General features: G+C 54.0%; 2 protein-coding genes across 4 annotated transcripts; one reads left to right on the top strand and one right to left on the bottom strand.

The window, feature by feature from the left end:
• Window positions 1-4,257: 4,257 nt before the first annotated feature.
• On the bottom strand, window positions 4,258-19,357 carry AIFM1 (apoptosis inducing factor mitochondria associated 1). 3 transcript variants are annotated; one of them, XM_064670330.1, is made up of 16 exons: window positions 19,226-19,357; window positions 18,038-18,177; window positions 15,332-15,422; window positions 14,604-14,710; window positions 14,347-14,477; window positions 13,701-13,791; window positions 12,878-12,962; window positions 11,809-11,885; window positions 10,854-10,962; window positions 10,111-10,218; window positions 9,226-9,314; window positions 9,005-9,145; window positions 8,343-8,485; window positions 6,261-6,385; window positions 5,575-5,771; window positions 4,258-4,477 (listed from the first exon to the last, which is right to left on the bottom strand). In XM_064670330.1, exons 1-16 carry the CDS (start codon window positions 19,293-19,295, stop codon window positions 4,406-4,408), a joined length of 1,776 nt encoding a protein of 591 aa, XP_064526400.1. In that variant the 5' UTR covers window positions 19,296-19,357; the 3' UTR covers window positions 4,258-4,405. The 3 variants fall into 3 exon arrangements, with proteins under 3 accessions (XP_064526400.1, XP_064526402.1, XP_064526403.1); XM_064670332.1 differs by lacking the exon at window positions 18,038-18,177 and adding an exon at window positions 17,115-17,242 and having other exon boundaries at window positions 19,226-19,341; XM_064670333.1 differs by lacking the exon at window positions 19,226-19,357 and adding an exon at window positions 17,115-17,242 and having other exon boundaries at window positions 18,038-18,149.
• A 31-nt stretch (window positions 19,358-19,388) lies between these two features.
• MARS2 (methionyl-tRNA synthetase 2, mitochondrial) lies at window positions 19,389-23,796 on the top strand. Its single transcript, XM_064670334.1, has 3 exons — window positions 19,389-19,667; window positions 20,179-20,513; window positions 22,566-23,796. The coding sequence occupies exons 1-3, from the start codon at window positions 19,454-19,456 to the stop codon at window positions 23,766-23,768; spliced, it is 1,752 nt and encodes a 583-aa protein (XP_064526404.1). The 5' UTR covers window positions 19,389-19,453; the 3' UTR covers window positions 23,769-23,796.
• Window positions 23,797-25,350: the final 1,554 nt, after the last annotated feature.

Raw genomic sequence — 25,350 nt, 5'->3', positions numbered from 1 at the left:
CCCAATGTCTCCTGCCCTTTCTTCTGTGTCCTGTGTCTGGACAGGTTTCCATGTGTGTCAACTCGAGCCTGTGGCTCAGGGAAGGGAGAGGGTTGGCTATGGGGGCTGTGGGATTTGCAGGGCCCATGTCTCTGCACAGGGTTGAGCCAGATAAACTTGGGGGCACTCTGCTGCCTGACCCTGCTGATGGGAGCTCTGCAGCCAAGCCTGGCCATGGCCAGATGCCACCACTGATGGCTGGGTAGCCCTGTCTGCCCTCAGCATCCCCCCAGCCCCATCTGTGAGGCAACCAGTCCCTGTTTGGCTTCATTCACCCCTTTGGGAGCAGAGGGAGCTCATGGGGCTCCTCTGGGTATTGTTATTTTTCCTTGTAAAGGGTAGCAGGAATACCCTGATGGGGGTAAGCTTTGGAAGGAAAGCTTTGGAGGAAAGCTTTGCTCAGGCACTACCAAGGACTGACTCCCCAAGGGGGAACAGTGCTGCTCCCACTGCTCTCAGCACTAGAGCCGTCAAGGAGGGTCCCAAAAACAGAGGGGAGAGAGGCTCGTGCAGGTGCTACTACCCCCACCATGCTGGGGAGGTTCCTCCTGAGGCCAAAGAGGTGCAGGGGGGAGCAGCAGCAGGGAAAACTCACCAAATTTATGATCCGAAATGTTCTCTCAGAGGCAGGTGGGTGGAAGGGAGGGACCTGAAGGGATTCAGCCAGCACCGAGCCCAGGGATCTGAACCAGAGGAGCTGGAGCACCAGAAGGCAGGGGAGAGGCCAAGGGCATGGGCTCTGCTTGGCTGAAGGAGCGCAGGGGCTCTCCCTCTCTGTCTGCCGGCGCGGGCCTTCCCTGCACCCGCCTTTCTCCCGATGGACCAGGCGCTGGCGAGCACGATGGGAAAGGCGAAACCTTTTATTAACAGTCGCCGTGGCCAGTCACAGACTCGTCTCGATGAGCCACGGCCACGAGTACGGTGGCGGCTCGGTGTCCTCAGCGGTGGGGAACGCCCGAGGTGCCACCCCCGTCCCCGCCGTGCCGCCCTGGGGATGCTGCACCGGTTCGGAGCAGCAGCCGTCCCCGGGGTCCCGCCGGGCACCGCGCCGCTGCCCGGGCTGTCCCGCCAGGCAGGGGCACCGCAACGCCCCGCGCAGAGCCCCGAGCGCCCTCCGGAACACGGGGAGCCGCTGCCGACCAGCCGGGGGAGCAGAGCAGAGCTCTGTGGTGGAGAGGGTTGAGCTCAGGGTTGAGGGGCTGCGCGGGACCGGGGACTCGATCTGTGTTTCCTGGTCGATGAGTTGAGGAGCAGGTGAAATCTCTTCTTGTGTTGCAGTTTCAGTCTGTGTCTCTTGGTCAACCAAGAGGGGAGCAGCTGAAGTTTGCTCCTCTGTCTGTGTCTCCTGCTCAGCGTGTTGAGGAACAGCTGAATCCACCCCTTTTGGGGGGGTCTCGAGGAGGGTTTCCTGCTTAGCGTGTTGACGAACAGCTGAATCCGCCCGTTGTGCTGGGGTCTTAGGCTGGGTTTCCTGCTTGACGCAGCGAGAGACCTCTCGCCGTGGGCCGGGCGATGATTTCCCCTTGTAGGCGTGAAAGGGAAGAGGGGGATTGGCAGGGCTCGTCTGGCTCCTCCCAGCAGCTGCTGCTGGGACAGGGATACGGGAGATGATGTGTTTGCAGCGCTGAGGCACAAGGGGAGCCTCATCCGACCATCCGTGGTCCTTGTCCTGCTTCTGGGGCTCCGGCCTCGCCACCCCACTGCAGGCCCAGCAGCTCTTCACCCGCCGGCGCTGGCTGCGGGCGGCGGTGCTGCTGGCCGGGAGGGAGGGACGGCCAGGACAGCCCCTGGAGCTCAGCGTGCTGGAGGGCGAGGACAGCGTGTCCTCACGGAGGGGCTGGCCCTGGCTGTCCTGAGGCTGCCACTGGCACGGGCGGGAGGACGGGAATGGAGGCGGCTGCTTTGGCACAGTGTTGGCACGACCGGCGCCATCCCACCTTCGGCCTCTGCCCCCTGTCCTGTCTCTCAGCTGGTGCCCCTCTTTGGGGCGCAGGTTGGTGTTCCTCTTCTCCGTGGTTCCTTCCCTGCAGGTGAGAGAAGGAAAAGAGAGCTGTTGCCTCCCGAGCAAGGTGTTCTGCTCTGCTTGAGCGGGCACCCCAGGGAGCTCCTGGGCAGGGCAGGGCAGGGCCCCGCAGTGTCACAGTGGCCTCTTCTTTGGTGCCATGAGGCCCTGCAGTGTCACAAGGGCCCCTTCCTTTATGCCACAAGGCCCTGCAATGTCACAATGGATCCTTGGTGCCATCAGGCCCCACTGTGTTACAATGGCCCCCGGGCTCTGTGAGGCCCTGCATCACCCAGGGCAGTTGCCAGGTGTATTGAGTTTGCGTGGCCAGCTTTTGGTAGAGGGGTGGGGTGAGCTTACAGTGAGAAGCTTCTCCCATGTCTGTCAGAGCCAGTTTCAGCAGCTCCAGGACAGACCCACTGCTGGCCAAGGCCGAGCCCATCAGAGATGGCAGTGACACCTCAGGGATGAGGGATTTAAGGAGGAAAAAAAAGTTACTGCACAGATGGAATTGGGTCCCAAGAAGAGTGGAGTGTGAATACGGGAGAGGAACAGCCCTGCAGACCCCCAGGGCAGTGCAGAAGGAGAGGCAGGAGGTGCTCCAAGCGCCACATCTGAGGTTCCCCTGCAGCCTGTGGGGCAGCCCATGGTGGGGTAGCTGTGCCCCTGCAACCCAGGGAGGGCCATGGGGTGCAGAGATCCACCTGCAGTCTGAGGAGATCCCTGATGGATCAGAGATCCACCTGCAGCCCGGGGAGGAGCCCACAAGGAGCAGGGGGATGCCTGAGAGAGAGCTGTAAACCCATGAGAAGGCTGTGCTGGAGCAGGGTCCTGGCAGGGACCTGCAGATCCATGGAGAGAGAAGCCCACACTAGAGAGGTTTGCTGGTAAGACTCGTCACCCTGTAGGGGACCCATGCTAGTGAAGTTCCTGAAGGACTGACCCCATGGAAAGGGACCCACACTGGAGCAGTTAATGGAGAATTTCTCCTTTGGGAGGGACTCCACCCTGTAGTAGGGGAAGGATTCCAACTCCTCTCCACCAGCAGAGGCAGAAACAACATGTTTTGAACTGACCATGACCCCCCTTCCCAACACCCTGCGCTGCAGGGAAGGAGGGAAAGCCTGGGAAGGAGAGAGAAGTGTGGGGAAAATGTTTTTAAGATTTGTTTTACTCGTCATCATCCTGTTCTGATTGCAATGGGTAACTTATTTTCCCCAAGTCAGAGCCTGAATCACCTTGAGTGACCTCTCCCTGCCCTTAACTCATGAACCTTCTGTTGCATTTTCTCTGCCCTGTCCAGCGGTGGAGGGAAGTGATGGTGCAGCTTTGGTGGGTACCTGGCATCCGGCCAGGGTCAAACCACCACACCAGGGAAATGCCCATGCCCAGAACTGGGTGGAACAAGGCATGGGGCAGCACCCCCACACCCCATTCCGCTCACAGAGGCCTCGCCCCGAGCAGCCCCTTCCACCACAGTGGGTCCCTCACGGCTGCTCTTGGCACCTTTTGGGAGCGTGTGGGGATCCCCCCCTGCAGCCTGGACAGCAGAGCAGCGGCACCTCCTCGGAGCTGACACCACCCAGGTGGTGGAATGTTCAGTTCAGGCCCAGGGAGCTCTTTGGCTCCTCCAGGTGTGCCAGGGCTCCTGTGGGATGTAGGTGTCACGAGATGGCTGCTCTGTGGGACAGTGCAGCTCCACCCCTGCCCTTCTCAGCCCTGTCCTCAGAGCCCAAGTGGCACCTGGTGCCAGCTCTTGTCACACCTGTATTCCCTCATCCAGGTAACCTGTGCCTGGGGACCAGCAGTGACACCCTGGGCATAGTGGGGAGGGGATCACCAAACAGGAGAGGCACCATGGATCGTGTGATGTGGTGCCTGGGAAGGATCCCAACAGCAGCAGCTTTCCCTGCAGGCTCTCCAAGCTCGGTGTTGTGGGCAAAGCCAGCTGTGGGGACACAGGGTGTGAGCTGGGGCTGTCCAGCTGCAGGCAGACACGGGCACTGTGGAGTGAGGACCACAGAGCCCCAGACAGGAGCTGGAGCACCTGAGGCACGGGAGGGGCTGAAGCCCTGCCAACTCCCAGCTGGGAATCACTGCAAGGAAAGAGGGAGCTCTGCAGGCTTCTCCAAGGTTGATACAAGGGAAAACTGAGCCCAGTTGGCAGCACAGTCCCCTTTCCTCACCAGGCAGGCAGTGGTGCAGGAAGAAGCAGGTAACTAGAACAATCTGACTTTATTGGTGCAAACACTGGGCTCAGGTGAGTGGAATATTCCCAAGTGCTCCAGGGAAGCTGTCCAAGGTGAAGGGATGCACACAGCCAGCAGCCCCCTCACTCCTAGTGCCATGTTCCCCTTAGAGAGTTCAGTCTTCATGGATGTTGAAGAGCTTTGCTACTTCATTGAGGTCCTCGTGCTCCTCCCCGTCTTTGATGATCTGGAGGAAGGAGAAGGCATTAAATCCTGCACATCCTATAAACAGCCAGTGCTGCAGGACTGTCACAGCCAATGCCAGGAACTCCTTGGATCCTCTCTGAAGCACCAGACTGAGACAGCCACAACACAACAGCACTTTCTGCACCCAAATTCACATGGGACTCTTAAACGTACCAGCACCTGCCTACAGGAACAGCTGGAAAACCAACCTCCCTGTCCCTGTGGGATTTGTTTCTGGGTTTCCCTTTACAGCTGGGGAGAACAAGTGTCTTCAAAAAGTGATTCAGTTCTGTGAAGGTGAGCCTGGCACTGTCTCAGAGCCAGGATACCTGGCTTGAACCTGCAGCTTTTAGACAAGACGAAGAGGCCAAGGACTCTGCACATTCAGATTTAGGGGAAAGGTTGCTAAGGGAAGGAAGGAAAGAAGGAAAGGATCTCCCTTCCACGGGGATGGGAGAAGCAATAGGTTTCAACTACATCATAAAGGATTCAGATTAGATATCAAAAACTTCTACCACGAATAGTTCGTTTTGGGAGAGATCACCTGGGGATAGTGTGGGATCACTCCCATAGTTTAAACTACTGAAATTTTCCAGAGGTGTTAAAACCTGACCTCGGCCTGGCTGAGCTGACCTGCAAGGATTGAGACAGACCACGGGGGTGGAGACACACTAAGCACCTCTCAGGGCTGTCCCAGCCCTGACGCTGTGGCTGTTTCTGGGACAATGATGTTTGAGACTGTTTCAGGCACTTGGACATTGGACAAAGCAGCACAATGATGGGACATTTCACTCATGCTCCATCACCATGATTCCAGCCTCTACTTATTATAGGCCTAGAATTTCAGCCATGCCAAGGCAAGGCTTGGAGCACACACTTGATTCATTTCCGTAAAAATTTTGCACACACATGCAAAAAAGCACAAGGACAGCTCCCCTAATTCGCCCAGGACAGGGTGAATTGGATACTGCCCAGCTCTGCGTCAGACAGAGCATCTGCATTTATTTATCCTCACTTTGGATTGGCAGATTGATTTTTCCACAAGGGAATCCCTGCTCTGTCAAGCCCCACTGCCCATCATCCTCGTCCTGCACTGACCTTCCGAGCAATGGGCATCCTGTTGAAGATGTTCCACAACACGATTCCCACCACGACTTTATCCCTGAGGTAGAAAATGACACCTTTGCCGTAATCTTCTCCTTGCTTCGGGACTTGAGGTGTCGGTGAAGAGCTTTGAGAGATGTGAACTTCCGAGGCTTCCGCTTCCGTTTCGCTCTCGGATCGAATTCCAGTCCCTAAGGCAGAGAGACATGAGGTGTCACACACCCAGGGCAGGACATGTGATGACAAGAACAGACTCAAGAGCTGTGTCCCCCAAAAGTTAAGTTTCATTAACACAAGGATGAAACAATCCCAACTTGGAGCACAACACCTGACAATTCCTGACTTCCACCCCCAAGTGCCTAGGACAGAAAAGTCTGCTTCCTCCAGGCAGTGAATACAAAATAAATGTGCTTGGATCTTCAGTCTCTGTTGTCCCAAACTGATCATTTTATTGCTGTGGAGGAGATCGAGCTTCACTGGGAAAGTCTGCATGTCAGTAGATGAGTTACCTGATGGCTTCTTGGAGGAACACTGTGGCTTAATCACATTTTAATATCAAACCCAGCCTTTAAAGGTTGGTCTAGAAAGGGAGTAGCAGATTGCTGACTCCTTGTGCTCTCAGACCGACTGTGTGTGCCCACACCAACACCTGCAGGCTCCCCAGCACACCTGGGCCTTACCTGACTGCTCTGTCGCACTTTTTGGCGTGTCCTTCGCTGTCGCTTTCGCGAAGACTCCGACTGTTGGCAAACTGCTGTCCACGAGGCCAATGGCTTCGTACCCCACGTTGGGGCCCAGATCACTCCTAGGAATCAAGTGGAAATAAAGTAATTTGTACCACTAGTGAGACAAATCCAAGGCAATTCCATCCATCCATCCTTACTGCCAGCGTGGTGTGGGCGATCGCGGACGCAGAGTGACTGACACACCGTGTCTGCTCTGCATACAGAGGTGGAACAAGGAGCCAAGACACAGCAAGTCCAAGGCCAACAGCTTCAGAAAAACCAGTTCCCTGACCAAAATTCTGAAATCCTTCAAGGTTGCTTCCTGGGTGGCAGCTTCTGGCAATGGCTGTTATCCACACCAGGCTTGGGAGCATGGACAATTATTTAGTGCATGTTTCAGAGAGTATTTAAAAACTAAAGAGAAGAACACTTTGTCCTAACACCTCCTTGAACTGGGCACCTGGATCTGAACCGGGGTGCTGTTAGGAGACAAAGCAGCTGTGGTTTGGGACCTGTAAGTACCAGGTGTCTCAAGTGTTCCCCAGGATGCTGAGGGAACAGATGCATCACAAAACAGTTTGGATCTATGTACATCACGACCTTCCCAGCCAGAATCCTCTAGCACAGACTGGGGTTGCTGCAAGGAACACCAGTAACATGCCAGCTGACCAGAGCAGGCTTCCAGCAGTGATCAGAGCTCAGGAAGGATCATAGAGTGGTTTGGGTTGGGAGGGACCTGAAAGCTCATCTCATTCCATACCCCTGCCATGGGCAGGGACACCTTCCACTAGCCCAGGTTGCTCCAAGTCCTGTCCAACCTGGCCTGGAACACTTCCAGGGATGGGGCAGCCACAGCTTCTCTGGGCAACCTGTGCCAGGGCCTCCCCACCCTCATAGGGAAGGATTTCTTGCGCATATCCAACCTAAATTTCCCCTCGGTCAGTCTGAAGACACATTCCACCTTGCCTTGTCACTCCGGTTCCTAACTAAAAAGTCCCTCTCCAGCTTCCTTGTAGCCCCTTCAGATGCTGGAAGGCTTCAGATGCTGGAAGGTCCTGAACATCCTGACAAAGTGCACAAGGAGTTCCTGCCATTTCCCAGCTTTTCAGCAGAGTGACACCTGCCAACAAAGCCAGAGTGACACCTGCCAACAAAGGGGGCTGCAACTCACAGCCCTCCTTCACCTGCATCTGGTTGTGTCCAAGAGCATCCTGAGGAAAAACACACCTGGGAAATGGATGTTTCTGTGTCCTTGGCTGCACTCCACGATCTCTGAGGTTTTTCTCAACCTCAGTGATTCTCTGGTTCTATGTTTCTTGTTTAAAAGTGAAGTGAGAAATGCTCTGGGCCCACAACCCAGGCAGGACAGACCAAGAGTTCAGGTAAATGACAGCAGGTCATAAATACCTATATTTGAAGGGATTTCTCTGAGAAAACTAAAACTCTTTTCCCTATATTTAAAATCCTGTTAAATTGACCTCGAACCAACAGCCTTTGGGATTTTAATTTTTTGTGAAGTTTGTTCCATTTTGTTTTGCTTTGTTTCAAAAAGAACTTCAGGAAGATACAGCAAAATTGCCCATTTTCTTGATACCTCTCTCTGGAAAACAACCTTTCAGGTACACCTGGATGCAGCAATGCTTTGCCACTAAAGCATCAGTTCAGCAACACAACTGAGAGCAACAGACTGTGCTGGTGAACGTCACGTACTCGTAACAGAAAAGCTGCTGCTAAATTCCACCTGTAAATCAGCCTGCTCTGAGGACAGGGCTGCTCTTTATTGCTTCTTGCTCTGCAGAATGGGACTATGACAAACTGGAACCTACAGGAAGGATAAACACTTCGGAGAGGTGAGGGCAGAGCAGCGAATGCTCAAACACCTCCCCCTCCCTGGGCTCTGGGAACATGAAGCTGTACAGGGCGTTTGCTGAGGTGGTTTCACTGCTCTTGGGAAACACACACTTCCCAAGGTGCATCTTGTCCGAGCTCCTGCAACGTGGCCAAACAAGGAACCCCAGAGGAAGAAAGGAATGTTACCAGAACATGGACTGGTGCCAGTAGGGCTTTGCAGCTCCAGTCATGTTTTCTCCAGCCAGTCTCCCGCTCACCACAGCGTGATCGTGGTGCTCCACACGTCTCCGGCCCAGTTTGATGTCGTAGAAACAGGCAGCATCCCCTGCCTTAAAGAGAATCACCCAGTGAGCACCAAACACTGACAGCCACAGCTTCGATTAGTGCCCAAAGAAACGCTGGGGAGAGAACAAACGGAACAAGGAACTGCGTTTTTCTGACAAGCCCCAAACGCCACCACTACCTCGTCCCACTCCCTGGGCTACACAACTCCCAGTTTCTCGGCATTTTTTCACCAATCTTTGGAAAAATAAGGCAGCATGAGATACATTTTCCAGAGGAATCAAAAAGTCACGACGCCCACCAAGGGACTCTTACGCAAGCAAGCGATCCAGGCTATCTTTAGGTTACCCCAACTCCTCTTACACAGCATAAATATTCCAAACTCGCCGTGGTTACCACGGCAACGAGGTGGCTGCGATGCCTGACCAGGCTCTGGGCCTGCACTACAACTGCTCTCCTTACTCCTTACTCGCTCTTTTTCACCTCACCCCAGTGCACCAGCCCCACAACTTCGTGTGTCCCGAGCTGCTGCATCAGCACAGCCAGAAAGCTGTGCCCACACTCACCACCCAGATGTTGGAGCGTGCCTGCAGCTCCGCGTTCACCCGGAACCCCCCGAAGTCCGAGTCCACTTCCAGCCCCGCAGACTTGGCCAATTCCACGTTAGGCTCCAGCCCTACTGCAGCCACAATGTGATCTGTCTCCACCTGTTTGGGAATTCGTAGTTAGGGTCTTCATTCCCTCCATGCCCCTCCAAGCTTTACCCTCTCCCTGCTTTTCCATTTACCTTCCGGCCATCCTTCAGTTGAATCACCAGCCGGTTGCCGGAGACAGAGACAGACTTGACCACAGCATTGGGCAGGACGTTGACCCCCTCTGGAAACAAGCACAGGACACCTCAGTGTCTGCTCAGGGCTGGGCAGATCCCACCTGGAGCAAGTGGTTGGTGCAGACAGATTCCAGGCGAGGAACCAAGACAGAGACCTCCTAAGCTGTGCCAGTACAGCTTGGAGGGAAGCACGAGGAGAAATCTAGATAGAAAGTCTGAGAGAGCTGCTTGAATGACAATCCAAAGTACATGTCATATGTGATAACAAGGTCACATCCAAAAGAATTCCCCAAAACAGGTGTTCGGGAACTAAGGACACTCGATTACCTATTGCTGTGCCTCAGCCAGACCCAGAGGTCTGACAAGGCAGCTTTTAAAAAGGAAAGTAACTCAGACCTGTGGGTTATCAGGCCCTGCAATCCACACTCAGACAACATTCCTCCTCCCTCTATTCCGCTCCACTTCCCAACGCACAGGAATATTCTGCACTTAACGCAGCAAATGGAAAAAGGTGTCTTGGATCTTACTGGCTTCAGCAGCTAAACACTACAGCTCCTGGCCTGACCCAGGTGTGTGCATGGGCATAGGGACCATTCCAGGGAGCAACAGCCACAGGGAAAGCCTCACTGGCATCAGCAAGCCTTTTGGCTCAGCTTTCCCAGAGGAACTGCCAAGAAGCCAGGGATTCATGGCAGCTCTGTGCTGCCTGAGCTGCCTGAACTGCAACTTCCTCTGCACTGCACCTGGGCCACCTTGCAGAGCCCAGGGACAGAACAGAGCTGGATGTCACCAGCAAGAGCTGCACAGCAGCCACCGGCCCACCCCCCTGCTCTGCAGCTTCACCTCTCCTGACTTTCTCTGTGGTCCAGTTGCTCAGGTATTCAGGCAGGACTTTGCCCATATTGCCGTTCTCTGGAAACAGCTGGATCACCTCCAGGCCTCGGGTTCGTGCTGGAAGGGAAGCACAGAGCAGTGGGATAGAGAGCAGCAGCATGGATGTCAGGACACACATGCTTGACTTTACACAAGGAGCTTGACAGAAGTTTCCAAATCTGAGAGTTCTGGCTCCCAGACTTTCTCTGGGAGTCACAAAGTGACTGTTTCACATACACACCTGCAAACTCTAGATACCAGCCTTTTAGGTAAAATGCTTGGTATTTTGGAGAAAACATAGAAAAATTACCAAAAAGTCACTCCTCGCACAGTGGCAGAATCCAGCTGTTCACTACCACAGAATCATGGAGTGCTTTGGGTTGGAAGGGATCATCCAGTTCCAACCTCGAAATCCTAGTCTGAAGGTGGCTTTGAGCACAGAGGACAAATGTGATTTTTTAGAGGGTGGAGTAATTTTGCAGCATGCACTGGCCTGCAGAGCTCCCACCTCTGTGGTCAGGGGCTGCTGGGCAGTTAATGAGGGAGAAACTGGGAAAATCTTGGCCTTGCAGCCAACAAAACACATGTGATTTCAGTTTCCTTCAGGCAAACACAAAGTCTGTGCAAAAACTGAGCAGTTGGGAGTGAAAAGAAGTTTCTAACATCAGACTGCTTCCACTCAGTGTCTGTCACAGCTGAGGATACACACTCACCTCTCCTTCCCAGAGCACAGGCCAGCTCACTGCCAAGGAAACCACCACCAATAATTGTGATGGACCTGACTTCTCTTGAAATCTTCTCCAGGTTTCGGAAGTCCTCGATCTGAAAGAATATTTACCCCCATTTCAAATCCTCTCTAACAGGAATGGCAGCAGAAGGCATTTGTCTCCAATTTCTCCCTCTGAAATTCAGTCCCTCTGACTCTCTCCCCAGCTTAGAAAAGGAGATGTGTTGCTCCTTTCTCCTGTTTGCCTGTCGCACAGAAAAACCTCCCTGGATTCCTTATGTCTGTGCAAGCTTTTACCTGACCAGGAAATCTCAAATTCCTGCATTTCCCCTGAATTTCAAGGGCAATTACAGTAAAACTTCTAAACTCAAATGTCCTGCAGCACAACCAGTATAACAAGGATGCAACAGCTCACATCATCCATCCTTCCTTTCCAGTTAAGCAGACCACACCTCAGGGGGAGTCCAGCACAGAACAGAAGATTCTCATATGCCTTCTTATTCTTGATCAATTCCCTGAACTAGACTAAGGAGAAGGTTACATTTTCAAGAAAAGTGGAGTTTGCCAACGAAAAGCAACTCTACAGCAGACCTTAGAAGATCACTGACCATCTTCCAAGGCTTTTATTCACTTTGGAAGGTGCAGCAAAGTCATATAAGAGGGAAACTTGAAAAAAAAACCAAACTAAAATCCCATAATCCCATGTATTATGACAGCTCTCAGGCCTGAGGCCAGCAGGTGAGTGGTTGAGCAGACTCTACCCTGGTTTCCTGCCCGGGAAAACGAATGAACCACCAATGCACTCCTGGGCACCAGCTGAGAGAAGCAGTGCCAAAGCAAGGCTGTCCTGGCCAGAGCAGAAGAATTTAAAAGCTGAAAGCAGTGGTAGTGGCTCTGATTTATTCAGTCTTGCCCCAGGACTGGCAGCACCTGGAGATTACCTTTCGGAACAGCGTCAGCCTTTTCTGTACATCCTTTCCTGCTCTTTCGATGGCGGGCAGGTTCCTTGGGGTTCCCCCTGGGGACAAGGAGGGAGAGAAGAGAGACCAGTGACACCAGGGCCATGGCACTGGCTATCCAGACAGTGCAAAGCTGCCTTGGATCCCGACTGTGCTTTCCAAACTGCTGCAGTATACTCCATCCCTGCTGCTGACCTGTATGAGCAGCGGGTGACCCCACACCCACACCCTGCCCCACTGCCTGGAGACAGCCAGTGCCACCTGAACTGCTCTAGAAATGCTGGAGCCAATGCTGGAGCAATGCTCTGCCCAAGCAAGAGCTGCTGGTTCTGCTTGCTGCTGCCACACAGGCAGGATTTGAAGAGGTTGGTCTGTACAGGAGCTCCTTCCGGGGAAGTCACATTTTCCTCCTTCCAACCCTTCAGAGGGCAAAACTTTGGAAGTCCCAGAAAAGCTGGATGATGCAAGGCAGCTGCAAAAGCCAACAGCATAGCTGGCTGCATGACTGTCCTCTGTGTGACTGCTCTCCCAAGGGTTTGCACTTACTGAAGAAACTTGTCAGAACCACAGAGTCATGGAATGGTTTGGGCTGGAGGGGACCTTAAAGCCCATCCAGTTCCACCCCCTGCCATGGGCAGGGACACCTTCCACCAGACCAGGTTGCTCCAAGTCCTGTCCAACCTGGCCTTGAACAATTCCAAGGATGGAACAGCCACAGCTTCTCTGGGCACCCTGTGCCAGGGCCTCTCCACCCTCACAGGGAAGAATTTCTCCCAATATCCCATCTAACCCTGCCCTCTGACAGTGGGAAGCCATTCCTCCTTGTCCTGTCGCTCCAGGCCCTTGTCCAAAGTTCCCTTCCAGCTCTCTTGGAGCCCCTTTAGGCATTGGAAGAGTCTTTAAGGTCTCTCCAGAGCCCTCTCTTCTTCAGCTCTCCCAGCCTGTCTCCACAAGAGAGGTGCTCTAGAGAATTTATCTCTAGCTAAATGCCACCGTAATAAAAAGCCTGGCACAAGACAAGGAACAAGAGAAAAAAACCTCAAAGTCTTACCAGTGGCAATGAGACATTTGTCGTAGGTTATCTGGGTCCCATCACTGAGCTTCACTGTGTTCCCTCTAACATCCATATGTACAACCTGCAGGATTAACCAAGCCAAGCTCAAGCTGCTGTGCACTGTGGCTGTTTGAGTTAAACTGCATGCACTACTGATCAGAGATGCAAACTTGGAATTAACATTTTCCCACCTTTAAGTTTAGGGGCAGGGGGGTAGGAGGTGGGAAGGGAGATGACTGGAAGTGGGAATTAAGACAACTTCTATGGGAGTCACCACAGCTCAGAGTGATCTTCCCAGGGTCTGAGTCTGAAATGGGCTCAGACACAGCACAGCTCAGCAGGAAGAGGAGTCACTGACATCATAGCAACATACAAAAAACTGAGGACATGAGTATAGTAGAAGGCTCACCTTAAATTTCTCCACCTTCCTGCTGCTTCTGCACATTGGTCCTGGCCACCTTATCACCCACTACCTGGATCACTGTGCTCTCCTCACCTCACCCTCCGGCCAACACAGCCCAGTTCCTCTTTGTCACACCTTGTCTCTAAGCTCTACATATTCTTGTCCCATGCCCAGACTCCAGACCTATCCTTCTCTCTTCTTCATCATCTTCCCTAAGCTCACTGCTATTCCTCTTGGCTTCTCCTGTTTTCAAACTTAAGACTAGCATAACCTCTGCTCCATCACACTTCTCCCAAACTTGTACACATCCCCCTTCCCAGCCAACACTCCCTGCACCTCCAGGGGTTCAGTACCAGCCTTAGAGCCCAGGCTCTGCTTGGGAAAAGCTGTAGGAACAACAACCAGTGCTGTACTCACCTTCTTGCCACACAGAACTGCCACCCCACCATTTTCCACAGAGGGCAGGTCCTGGACAGGCACGTAGAATGACGGTGGCTGGAAATAGATACTGAGAAAAGCTCCATTACCAAATGGGTTCCACTTGCTCTGGGATGCCAGAGATCCAGCTATTCAGCAATTCCAATGAGACAAAGACAACTCTGGGCATCCATAACAAGCTCCAGAACTCTTATTTATCTATTCTTAAAAATCAGGGTCTTCACACTGTTGAAGTTCAAGGGTTTTGGATCACAGAATCATAGCATTGGTCAGGTTGGAAAAGACCTTTCCTTTCAAGTCCAACCATCAAGTAAGGGTTAATCACAGATGTTACAAGGATCAGATGTGATCCAGTGTCCCTGGAGCTCTGTTCTAACTCATGGAGCTTCACCTTTATTAACTTATTTCACAGGATTCCCATGGTGGGACATGTCTAAGGGAATCATAGCAAGGTTCAAGAGCTATCAAGTACAGAGCAGACTCAGGTGGGAAGCAGAGCTCCTCAAGCCCTGCCAGCACCAACACACCTACAGTGGCTTGTGGTTCTCTCCCAAGAACTCTTTGATCATTGTCACCCTGTCATTAAACACTCCCCTTCAGCCTTGTCACCTGCAGTGCCACATACCTCCTCTCCTTGCCATTCCACTGCTTGAACCGCAAAGTCTCTGTCACATTGGGATCGTCGGAAAACCACAGTTCTTTGGAAAGAGGTGGACGCATGTAGGGCAGGGCAGGATCTTCAGACACAATCAGCACCTGTAATTGGTCAGGAAACACATCAGCTGGAGCAGTGGTAGGCAAATGGCAACACACACAGAGGCTCTGGAGTGAGCACAGCGTTCAGCCACCCACACGCCTGCTCTGGAGCAGGACAGCTCTTACCCGGGCTCCGGGGTCACGGGCACGGATGGATCTGGCAGCAGCAAAAGCAGCAGTTCCTCCACCGATGAGCAGGAAAGGGACGTGGGATGGGACCTTGACATGAGCGCCTGGAGATGCAGGTGACAGAGGGGACACCTTACTGCAAACACTCAGGGAAACTGGGTCTCACCAGGGGCCTTCCACATCCTGACCTCCTTTGGCTAATTGTCCTCCAAATACCTTCCACTCCCATACCCTTCCCAAGAACCACGTTGATGCTTCCCCCAAAGCTGGCTCCCTGCAGAAACCAGCCAGATTTCAGCAAATTGGTTTTTCTAAGCAAGACCAAAAACTCTGCACTGGCCAACCAGGGAACAGTTGATAAGGAAGGGAAGTTCCCAAAAAGGCTGAGGCACATATTTCTGTAATTGTATTAAAGGAGACCGCTTTTGAGGACCTGCAGGCAGGTCCTCTTCCTCTGCTATCCAGGGAAAGAGGCCCCTTGGAATCACAATGTCCTTGTCAGACTGCGCAAAGGTAAAAGCCAAAAGCAGGGCTCACTCTTTTCTCTTTTTATCACAGAAGGAATAACCAGCAGAAATCAGCCCGAGGAGACACCCTACTTCACCCTCAGGATTGTCTGTAAAACAGTCTGGTTCTGGGTCATGGAGAGCCAGCACCATCTTCTGTGCTGGGAAGTCACAGGCTGAGAACAGAGCCGACCCCAGAACCAGCAGGCTGGTACCCACCGGCTGCAGAGGATTCGTCGTCTTGGGGTCGCGTAATAGATGAGACCCGGCTGGTGAATCGCTCCTTGTTGTCCTTCAGTGTTTTGTACACCTGGAGACAGACAGGAGATACTGACCTTGTACACCTTACAGAACCAAGGCACCATCCTGCTCCTACCCCCTGACAGGTTTTTGTCCATCCTGCGTGCTGGAAAAGCCATCTGCTTTTAGTTCAAACACACAGACCAAAATACACCTCACTGGACAAGGTGCCCATTGAGACTGTGCTCAGAAAATTACCTGATTTACCCCTGGTCTGATGAGCCTTGGGTGCCTGGCTGCTTCCCAAAAGCAATGAACCTTCCTGTAGGTGTTTGGCTGCAAACCTGTTCCAAGAGGAACCAGCTCCAGCGCAGGAAATGCAGCCAAACCAACCCCGAGGCCACGTGCAAGCTGGGCCACGACACAAGGCTGCAAAATGGAAGACGAATCCAAAGAAAAAGCATCTCCCAGCTTCCCAAGCGCAGAGCAGCCGGGCAGAGCCAACAACCTGAGTGGCTTTCTCTAGGCCAGGTGTTAGAGGCATGGTGGTGGCAGTGGTGACACCCCTGATCTCAGCAGTGCCTTCAGCCACAGGAGCAGGGCTGCTCCAGGTAACAGCCTTTGGACACGGAATCTCTTCCAGCTGAATGCTCACCTGTTTATTTGACTGTGAAAATTCAGGATACAGCAGGTACAATTTAGTGGTACAGACAAAGAGGGAACGTCTCTTACGTCATGTTCACCTCCAACAGGAACTGGTAATGGAGAGGAGCTGGACACTGGGAGTGCTGGGAGCAGGTGAGAGTCCAGTGTTTGCCCCCATGGCTAACAAATTAGAGGGAAGCAAACCTTCTTTTTAAGGCAAAACCCAGCCTTGCTAATAATCTCTAGCATTTGTACAACATCAAATGTCATTTGCCAACTCCCACAAGTTGGTGTTTTATAGCAAATAGTCTCAAATAAAAATGGAGGAATTTAATGCCAGGCACAAAAAAAGATCACGGGCAGACAAAAGCCTGTCCAGGGAACTGGAGTAATGCCAAAAATTTCAGAAACAAGAATTTGTCGGTGTTGAACAGAATTCAAGAGAATGGTATTTTTAAAGCCTTTTGCTTAAAGACAGAAAAGCCAAGGTTAACAAACCACCTCTGTCTTTGCAAGCAGAACCAGGAAAGTTTTCAGCGAGTCCAAAGGGCAGCATACTGCAAATTAAACCTATCTCTTAGGAAAAACCACAAGCAAAACATCAGATGAGGCCTTCAGGACAAATATTTCCAACAGGACAATGTCAACTTCTTTCTAGTCAGAAACACAACTGTACTTTGCCAGATCATGGGGTGATATTTCAGTGCTCTTCCCCAAAGAAATCATAACACTGGACAAATTTTCTTACCATCAGCACACTTATATTTAGTTATTATTTCCTTTTCAGCATGCTGACATTACTGATACCACAACAGGTGCATTAATTAATGAACTAGTGCCTTTCTGATGGTTACAAATCAAAGATGGCCAGTTTGGTTTAGATTTACTTAAAGTGGAAAGGTTAATTCTAAGGCAGATTTCTCCACTGAGAACTGCACTGCCTGAGAATATCAAATTTATAACCTTAAATTATTTGGCAGTGCCCCCTTGAAAATTAATACCTGAGGCCGTGGAGCACAAAGAGGGTTTGAAGTGAAGGGTAACTTAGTGGGAGGTACAGACAGGTGCCCTCCCTCCACCCTCCTACCCAATAAACACGTTTTTTGAAGCATCTTACATAAGCTCCTGTCCCAGTGACTGTTCCTCCCACTATTAAGTATAACAAGAGGTTGCTGCCAGCTTTGCCAGGAACACCTGAAGACATCAGGGATCTAGAAGGGCATCTTAGTGGATGGCAATGCAAAACTGCAGGTGAAGACAGGCAATGGAAGAGAAGAAGGAAAGAGCTGTATATTAGGAAAGATTCTTGATTAAACAGGCCCTAGGAAAAGCAGAGTGGGCTTTGTAATTTCAGCTACCTTGGCTGCCAAAAAAAAAAAGGGCAGAAGGGCACAGGAAAGAATTAAATTTAAAGGGAATAGGAAAAAACTTTTCCTCCATGCACTGTTTTAAATTTTTTTTTTCCCCTTTCCCAGGACTTTCTTTAGGAGAAAATCGGGATTTGGAACTTTTAATGAATATGATCCTCTAAGAGAAAGAAGTTGGAAACACAGATTTGTTTGATGTAAACTTGGGATCCATCCACTCCCAGGCAATGCTGCTACTCTTCAGCTCTCTGGGAGTGTCATTTACTAAGTCAGGCCAAAAACCCTTATTCAAATGCTCACAAACTGGGAGTTGATTTGGTATCCTTAAAGAAGTTAAACAAATGTTCTGAACTGAGATTTGGCAAGGAAAGGTTTGCTTTGGTATCAAATCCCACACATGACAACAGACAGAGCTGTGTTTGGTCATAACAGAAGAAACCCAAGAGTGCCTTTAAGGTAAAAAAAACCCTAACAGGTAACTGAAATTACAGTTAAAAACCAAGTAATCACAAGAAGTTAATTTCCAGTTAGCTCCCCTTAAAGTTTTCTGAAGGAGGAAGCAGAGACAAAGCTACAGAGATCAAAAGCTGAATAAAGAGAGCTGGAATACAGAAAACGCTCGACAGGAGAGATGGATTGTGGCTTCTTCCCAAGGAACCACCTTTCTACTTACATAGGCACCTGCTCCTAAGGTGGTCAAGCCCACAATAAAGGCAAAAAACTTATTACTGCCTTTTTCCCCGGGCACGCCTGTCTGCACTTGTCTGCTCAGCTGCAGGTCTGGGGGCACATTCCAGCGCTGCAACAAGGTGCCTAAGGGACACAATTGATTGGAGAAAACAACACAAAAACACTGTCAACACAAAGGTATGCCCAGAAATTTAGAGACTTAAGTAATTTCTGAAACCAAACAAGTTCCTTGTTTGAAAAATGTGGCACCACATCTGAGCGACCGCAGGGAATTTACCCCGTGCCACAACAACGTGCTCCAGGCAGCCGTGGATATGAAAACATCTGTAGGATCAAGGAGTAACTGAGCTAATTAATAGCAGGAGCATCTCCAGGCAGCTGAAAAGGCTGCCTGCAGCTGGAGCCTGCAGCCACACAGGCCTGGGAGAGCACAGAGACGTGCGCTGGTGGTTCCCACACCTTCTCCAGGCCTCTCCTGTCCGAGGATGCACCTGGCTCCAGGTAACCTCGCCGGGGTGAGCAGCAGGGATGGCCACAGCGGCACGAACCCCCCTCCCTGCCCACACAGCTCATTCCACCGGGGTCAACCACCAGCAGGACACGGCCGGCACAAAGCACATCCCCCGTGGAACTGAGCAGATCCAGGTGCAGGCACCTCCCGGCACACAAAGAGCACACCTGGCTGAGCAGCTACGCGGCGTTTTGTTCCACTACGGCCTGATCACGGCCTGCCCCTCCATGGAGTTGATTCCCCCCTGGAGCGACGGCGGGGGCGGCTCACGGCACGGCCGATGCTCCCAGGAGAGGTCTGCGGTCTGTCCCTCCGCACCTCCCCCGGCGGACACCCGAACCCGCCTCAGCTCTGCCCAAACGCGCTTATTTGTAACAAAAACCGCAGCCACACCGGAGCCACCCGAATGGCGACCGCGCAGCTGCAGGTCACTCGCCGTGTCCCAAGCACGGTTTTCGCTGCCGGGGCATCCCGTTGGATCCGGGCAGGGCCGCGCCCTCCCGGCCCGGTGCCCTCCGGTGCCACTCTCGGGGCCGCAGGGGAGGGACGGCGCGTCCCGACCCGCGCGCGGGATGAACCGGCGGCAGCGGAGGGGATCGCGCCCGCCGCCCCCCCCGTGCCCGTGCCCGTGCCCGTCCCCCCCCGGGTGCCGACACTGACCCGCCTGTGCGCGCCCTCGCGGCGGCGGGGGGTGCAGGGCGCGCGCCAGGGCCCCGCGGCAGCGGAACATGTCGCCGGTGTCGCCTCTCGGTCGCGGCCCCGCCGGCCCGGCCCCGGCCCGGCCCCGCCGCGCACGCGCCGCCTCCCGCCACCGCCTCCTGCCGCCGCTTCCGGGCGGCCGCTCCGCGCCGCCGCCTCGATGGTGCCGGAGCCGCCGCCGCCACCGACATGTTGCGGCCGCCCCGCCGCCTCCCGCGCCCGCCTCGCCGCGCCATCGGCACCGCCAGCACCGCCGGGCCCGGCCGCCGCCTGCTGCTCTCCACCCCCATCTTCTATGCGAACGGGCCGCCGCACATCGGGCACCTGTACTCGGCGCTGTTGGCCGACGCGCTGCTCCGCCACCGCCGCCTGCGTGCCGCCGGGCCCGGGCGGCTCTGCACGGGTCAGCGGGTGTGCCGGGATGACCTCCTGCACCGGGGCTGACTCCCCTCTCTGGGGCTCATCCCCCCTCCCGCGGTCAGAACCCCTCTCCCTCCGTTTGACCCCAGTCCCTCGGGGCTGACCCTCCTTCCCGGAGCTGACTCTCCTTCTCGGGACTCAACTCCTTCCTGGAGCTGACACCCCCTCCCGGTCTGATCCCCCGCCCGTTTGATTCCCACTCCCAGGACTGACCCCCACACACCTCGGGGCTGACCAGCTCCCTGCGATTTGACCCCCTGCCCCGATCTGACCCCCCTCCTGCTCTGACTCCCACCTCCGGGACTGACCCCGTCCCAGTCTGACTCCTCTCCCTGGGTCTGACCCCCTCCCCAGGGGCTGACCGCCCTCCCGGTCTGATCCCCACCCCCGGACCTGACCCCACTCCCAATGCCCCCAGGTTGGCCCTGTGTCCCCGCAGGGGGCATCCAGCCCCGCACCCCTCCCCACGGCCCCACGGCCTCTCTCTGTTCCAGGCACCGACGAGCACGGGCTGAAGATCCAACAGGCAGCGGCGGCGGCAGGGATGTCACCCCCTGAGCTCTGCGAGCGCGTCTCGGGGCTGTTCCGCCAGGCCCTGGCCCAGGCTGGCGTCGCCTTCACCGACTTCACGCGCACCAGCGAGCCCCGGCACCAGCGGGCCGTGCGGCACTTCTGGGGTGCCCTCCGTGACTGCGGGGCGCTCTACAAGGGCTCCTACGAGGGCTGGTACTGCACTCCCGAGGAAAGCTTCCTGCCCGAGAGCCAGCTCGCTGAGCACAGGGATGCCCAGGGACGCCCCTGCAAGGTGTCCTTGGAGACCGGCCATGAGGTAACGGCACCTGTGGGAGCACCATGCGCGCATCTGCTGCTCTGCTCTGGCCGAATTTGGGGTGTTTAATGCTTCCTGCAGCCTTCTGTGATTCATGTTGGCTGAGACTCACCTGTATTTCAGTGGAGTGTCACCTGTCAGTCCAGAAACCTTCTGTCCTGGGCTGATCACCACAGTGTGAGGGGGGATTCTACCCCTCTGCCCCACTCAGGTAAGACCCCCCCAGAGCCTCCAGCTCTGGGGTTCCCAGCACAGGAAGGACATGGACCTGTTGGAGAGAGGCCAGAGGAGGCCACCAAGGTGATCAGAGGGATGGAGCAGCTCTGCTGTGAGAAAAGGCTTGGAGAATTGGGATTGTTCAGCCTGGAGAAAAGAAACTTTGGGGAAAACCCATAGCAGCCTTCCAGTATCTGAAGGGAGCCTGCAAGAAAAATGAAGAGAGACTATTTACAAAGGCCTGGAGTGACAGGACAAGGGGGAATGGCTGCCCACTGACAGAGGGCAGGGTTAGATTGGGTATTCGGAAGAAATTCTTCCCTGTGAGGATGGTGAGGTCCTGGCACAGGTTGCCCAGAGAAGCTGTGGATGCCCCTTCCCTGGAAGCATCCAAGGCCAGGTTGGACAGGGCTTGTAGCATCCTGGTCTAGTGGAAGGTGTTCCTGTCCATGGCAGGGGGTGGAACGAGATGGTCATTAAGGTCCCTCCCAGCCCAAACCAGTCTGTGGTTCTCTGTGTTATGGTGGTGAGTGGGGGTCCAAGGGAGAGCTGCCAAACCCCACCTGGCAGATGCACATAACAGCCACGTGCCAAGGATTCAGCTGCTGGGGGTTCTGCAGCCTGCTGGCCTGGAAGTGGTATTTTACAGTGGCAATGAGAGAAATTAGCTGAGTGGGAAGATAATGGTGTTTGTAGCTGAGGGGTTCCTTGGGGATCCAGAGTTTGAGACCTGTTTTGTGAGACAGTTCAGTGTGGCCTCTGGACACTTAACCAATCTCTTTACATGGGTTTTGGCCCCACCTAAACCACTGTAACATCACCTGCCTGTGGTCAGCTTGATGCCTGGATGGGTGCACCCAGGACTGTGGTACCTGCCCCAGAGTCTCTCTGCCACTGTGTTCTCTAGAAGGTGTCAGGAGTTACATTATTTAATCCAGCAGCTGCAGATAATCCTGCTCAGAGCTCAGCACAGGTTAGGCTCCTGTGGTCTTCGTATGAGGCTGGGGCGTAGGAGTGTTGGTTCACACAGAAAGGGCTGTATTAGCAAATAATAACTCTTGAGAAAGCCCCAAAGATAACTGGGGACATGCCATAAACCCCAGACTTCTGGGGTTCTGGTGTCCAGTGGAGCCTGGGGGTGAAGGGGTACAGCTCGTCTTTGAATATGTTTTGAATGTTCTTCAGGTCTTCCTTGTACCCTGCAAGATTCCTGACCCAGCCATGGATCCCTGAGTGCCTTACACAGCTCACTTGTACTGCATCCACCCACCATTTTTCACTGGTTTAGCTAAATGTGTCATTTAATGGATTTAACAGTGGGGGAGAAGTGCTGTCAGTGCCATAAGCAAACAAAGTTAGTGGCTGAGATGCATTATTGCATAAACTGGGGAAAAAGAGGAACATGGCCCCCAGCAGAACAGCAAAGGCAGGCACCAGGAGTGCCAGTAGGGCAGGAATTACAACATCATTATGTCTTTTCATGATTTTCCACTATTATAGCACAACTATGTTGTTAAGAAAGTAAGAATCATCATCTCCCTAATTCCTTCCTGATGTCACATCAACCTGGCAGGTAGAAAGGTGTTCCTTCCTGGGATTATGGGAGTATTTAAAAGCAGGATGCCAAACCATCCCAGGTGCCCAAGTCCTCAGGTGTGTCTTGGGCAAGGAGGTTCCTACTAGTCATGGAAAGATACTGGGGGCTTTCCATGGGGTGGGAGGACACCCAGGCACAGGGAGCTTGCGACAAACTCCACACTGAGAATGCTGTGTGCAAATTGTCAGCCTGTTCTCGTAGCATTTGGGCCGTAATCCTTTCCTCTTCTCCCATCCCAGGTACACTGGACCAAAGAGGAGAATTACATGTTCAAGCTCTCGGCGTTCCGGGATCCCTTGCAGAACTGGCTCCGGGACAACCCACGCGCCATTTCTCCCGACCCTTTCTACCAGCGCGTGCTCCGCTGGCTGGACGAGGATTTGCCGGACCTGTCGGTGTCCCGCGAGCGGAGCCGGCTGCAGTGGGGCATCCCCGTGCCCGGTGACCCCACACAGACCATCTACGTGTGGGTGGACGCCCTGGTGAACTACCTGAGCGTGGTGGGGTACCCCGAGAGCCACAGTGCGTGGTGGCCGGCCGCGCACCACGTCGTGGGCAAGGACATCCTCAAGTTCCACGCGCTGTACTGGCCGGCGCTGCTGCTGGCGGCAGGGCTGGCCCCCCCCGAGCGCATCCTGGTGCACTCCCACTGGACTGTGCGTGGGCAGAAGATGTCCAAGAGCCTGGGCAACGTGGTGGACCCCGCCACGTGCGTGGGGCAGTACGGCGTGGACGGGTTCCGGTACTTCCTGCTGCGGCAGGGTGTCCCGGAGCGGGATTGCGACTATTACGACGAGAAGGTGGTGAAGTTGCTGAATTCGGAGCTGGCGGATGCACTCGGGGGGCTGCTGAATCGCTCAACAGCCCCCAGCATCAACCCCAGCAACACCTACCCACGCTTCTCAGAGCCCTGTTTTCCAAAGGTCCTGGATTCCAGGGAAGCAAAAGGCATGGGCAGGGTGTCTGCTGAGGACTACGAACTCGTGGCAGCGGTGGCCTCGCTGCCTGCGCAAGTGGCTGGTTATTTCGAAGGCTTCCAGATTTACAAGGCTTTGGAATGCATTGCCCAGTGCGTGAGGCAGACCAATGGCTTCTTCCAGAGACACAGGCCTTGGAAACTTGACCGAAGGGACACTGCGGAGCGGCTCTGGCTGGACACCATCCTGCACGTCACGCTGGAGTGCCTGCGTGTCTATGGGACGCTCCTGCAGCCTGTGGTCCCACACATGGCAGACAAGCTGCTGTCCCGGCTGGCTGTTGAGCCAGGAGAGAGGGGTCTCTCTAATCTGATGTTCTTGGTGCGCTATGATGGAAAGCCGTGTCCCTTTGAGGGGAGACAGCTCGGACCTGACACTGGCGTCTTGTTCCAGAGGCTGGAGAAGCTGGAAACTATGAAGAACAGAAAGCAAGAAGCTCGAGTCTCTGACAAACAGCTTCTGTGAATAAAAACTTTCAGGAACTCCTGGGAAACGTTGTCTTTTCATCTTCCTTCTATTGATGGTGGTGGTGTGGAGGGGTTGGAAGCTGGCCTGACCAGGGCTGTGCTGTCCCACATGTGTGGCTGGGGCTGACCACACATGCTTGGGCAGGAGATTGTGTGAGCAGAGCTGAGGGCTCAGGAAGCTCAGGCAGCACCCTCAGAATGCCTGAGTAGCCAAATCGGTAACTGAACCAAAGACACAGCCTCAGGTTTCAGTATTGCTGCTTTTTTTGCCCCGATGTATTTTATGGTATGTAAAAAGCAACTGAGGCAAATATTTATCCCCTTAAAATAGGAAGGTTTTCCTGCACAGTCCTGGGGCTCCACCAGAGCCCTCTTGCCTGTGTCTCTCACAGAAGCATAGAATCCTAGACTGGTTTGTGTTGGAAGGACCTTAAAGCCCATCTTGTTCCAATCCTCTGCCATGGACAGGGACACCTTCCATTAGACCAGGTTGCTCCAAGCCCTGTCCGGTCTGGAACACTCCCTTCTGAGTGTTGTCTTACCTTTTCTGAGGCGAGGAGCCTCAGGTGCTCTTCTGAAGACACTGTAACCATGGATGTGGCAGCCAGTCTGCTCTCTTCCAGAGACAGTAGCTCCCACCTCACTCACTCCAGCAATCCCTTCTTGGGCTGATGTTCAGGATGAGTATTCAGGGGGATCAAGAAAGCCCTGAGGAGGGATGGGGTTGGTCCTGGTCCTTCTCAGCGTTGTCTCCTCGTGAAGGAAGAAGGGTGAGCAGTTGCTCTACAATCAGTGTCCTCATCTCACCTTTAATTCCCAGGTTTTTGGCCAGGCCAGAAGTATCTGGGGGTGGTCAGATATGGGTGCCCATGGGCTGTGGTGCCCATGGATCTGTTGGATCCCTCAGCTGAGCTTCCTCTGTGGGCCAAAACAAGTCTGAGTGAGCCTTGATGAGGATGATCCTGTGTGACCGCTCTTTTCCAGGGGCAGGACAGCACCGAGGTTGAACAGGAAGTCTCATTTGGCTGTGCAGACCTGCTGGCATCACCAGAATGGGAAAGGGGGCATGTGTTTCAGGCCCAGCCTCACCTTCCTGAGGCTTTTCTGCCTCCTGCAAGGCTTAGTGCACCCTAGTTTCATGTCAGTGCTGCTGGAAGCAGCTGAGCATTGGCACCCTGGGGCAGCAGTGACCACTGGGGATCTTTGGTAAGTCCTTTCCAGCTCCTCCAGGTCCCATCAGTGCAGGAGTCATCTTCTTTCATGGGCCTGTTTTGGGGGGCTGTGAGCTCTTTTGGGGTTGCCTGGGCTGTGTGAGCAAAAGCAGTGCAGCCTCCGTAGTCTGCCTGCCCCTGCCAGTCCCCACACCCTCGCTGTGCCACAGCTTGATGCTGTCCTGGTTTCAGCTGACCCGGGTCCCCTCATCCCCTCCTGCCGTGGTTCCTTTCCCCTGCCGAGTGTCACCTGCTCCCCTGCTCCTGCCATCCCTCTGAGCATCCTTCCTGCTGCAGCCCCTGTGCCCTGGCGCTGTGGGTGCTGGCGCCCTGCTGCCCTGCTCCTTGGGGACAGGAGGGACACATCCC

The sequence above is a fragment of the Pseudopipra pipra genome, chromosome 13 (genome assembly GCF_036250125.1).
Source record: "Pseudopipra pipra isolate bDixPip1 chromosome 13, bDixPip1.hap1, whole genome shotgun sequence".
NCBI classification, from domain to species: Eukaryota; Metazoa; Chordata; class Aves; order Passeriformes; family Pipridae; genus Pseudopipra; species Pseudopipra pipra.
Note: the sequence above shows the minus strand (reverse complement) of the source record. Positions and strands in the feature narration are given on the sequence as shown.

Bases quoted from the DNA above. Each gene is read 5' to 3' on its own strand.
- AIFM1 (XM_064670330.1), bottom strand. From the start codon at position 19,295: ATGTTCCGCTGCCGCGGGGCCCTGGCGCGCGCCCTGCACCCCCCGCCG. The intron at 9,146-9,225 runs GTAAATGGAAAA...ATTCCCAAACAG, and splicing joins AACTGAAGGATGGCCGGAAG to GTGGAGACAGATCACATTGT. The intron at 4,478-5,574 runs GTCAGTGCAGGA...TCCTTCCTCCAG, and splicing joins GGATGCCCATTGCTCGGAAG to ATCATCAAAGACGGGGAGGA.
- MARS2 (XM_064670334.1), top strand. From the start codon at position 19,454: ATGTTGCGGCCGCCCCGCCGCCTCCCGCGCCCGCCTCGCCGCGCCATC. The intron at 19,668-20,178 runs GTCAGCGGGTGT...TCTCTGTTCCAG, and splicing joins GCCCGGGCGGCTCTGCACGG to GCACCGACGAGCACGGGCTG. The intron at 20,514-22,565 runs GTAACGGCACCT...CTCCCATCCCAG, and splicing joins CCTTGGAGACCGGCCATGAG to GTACACTGGACCAAAGAGGA.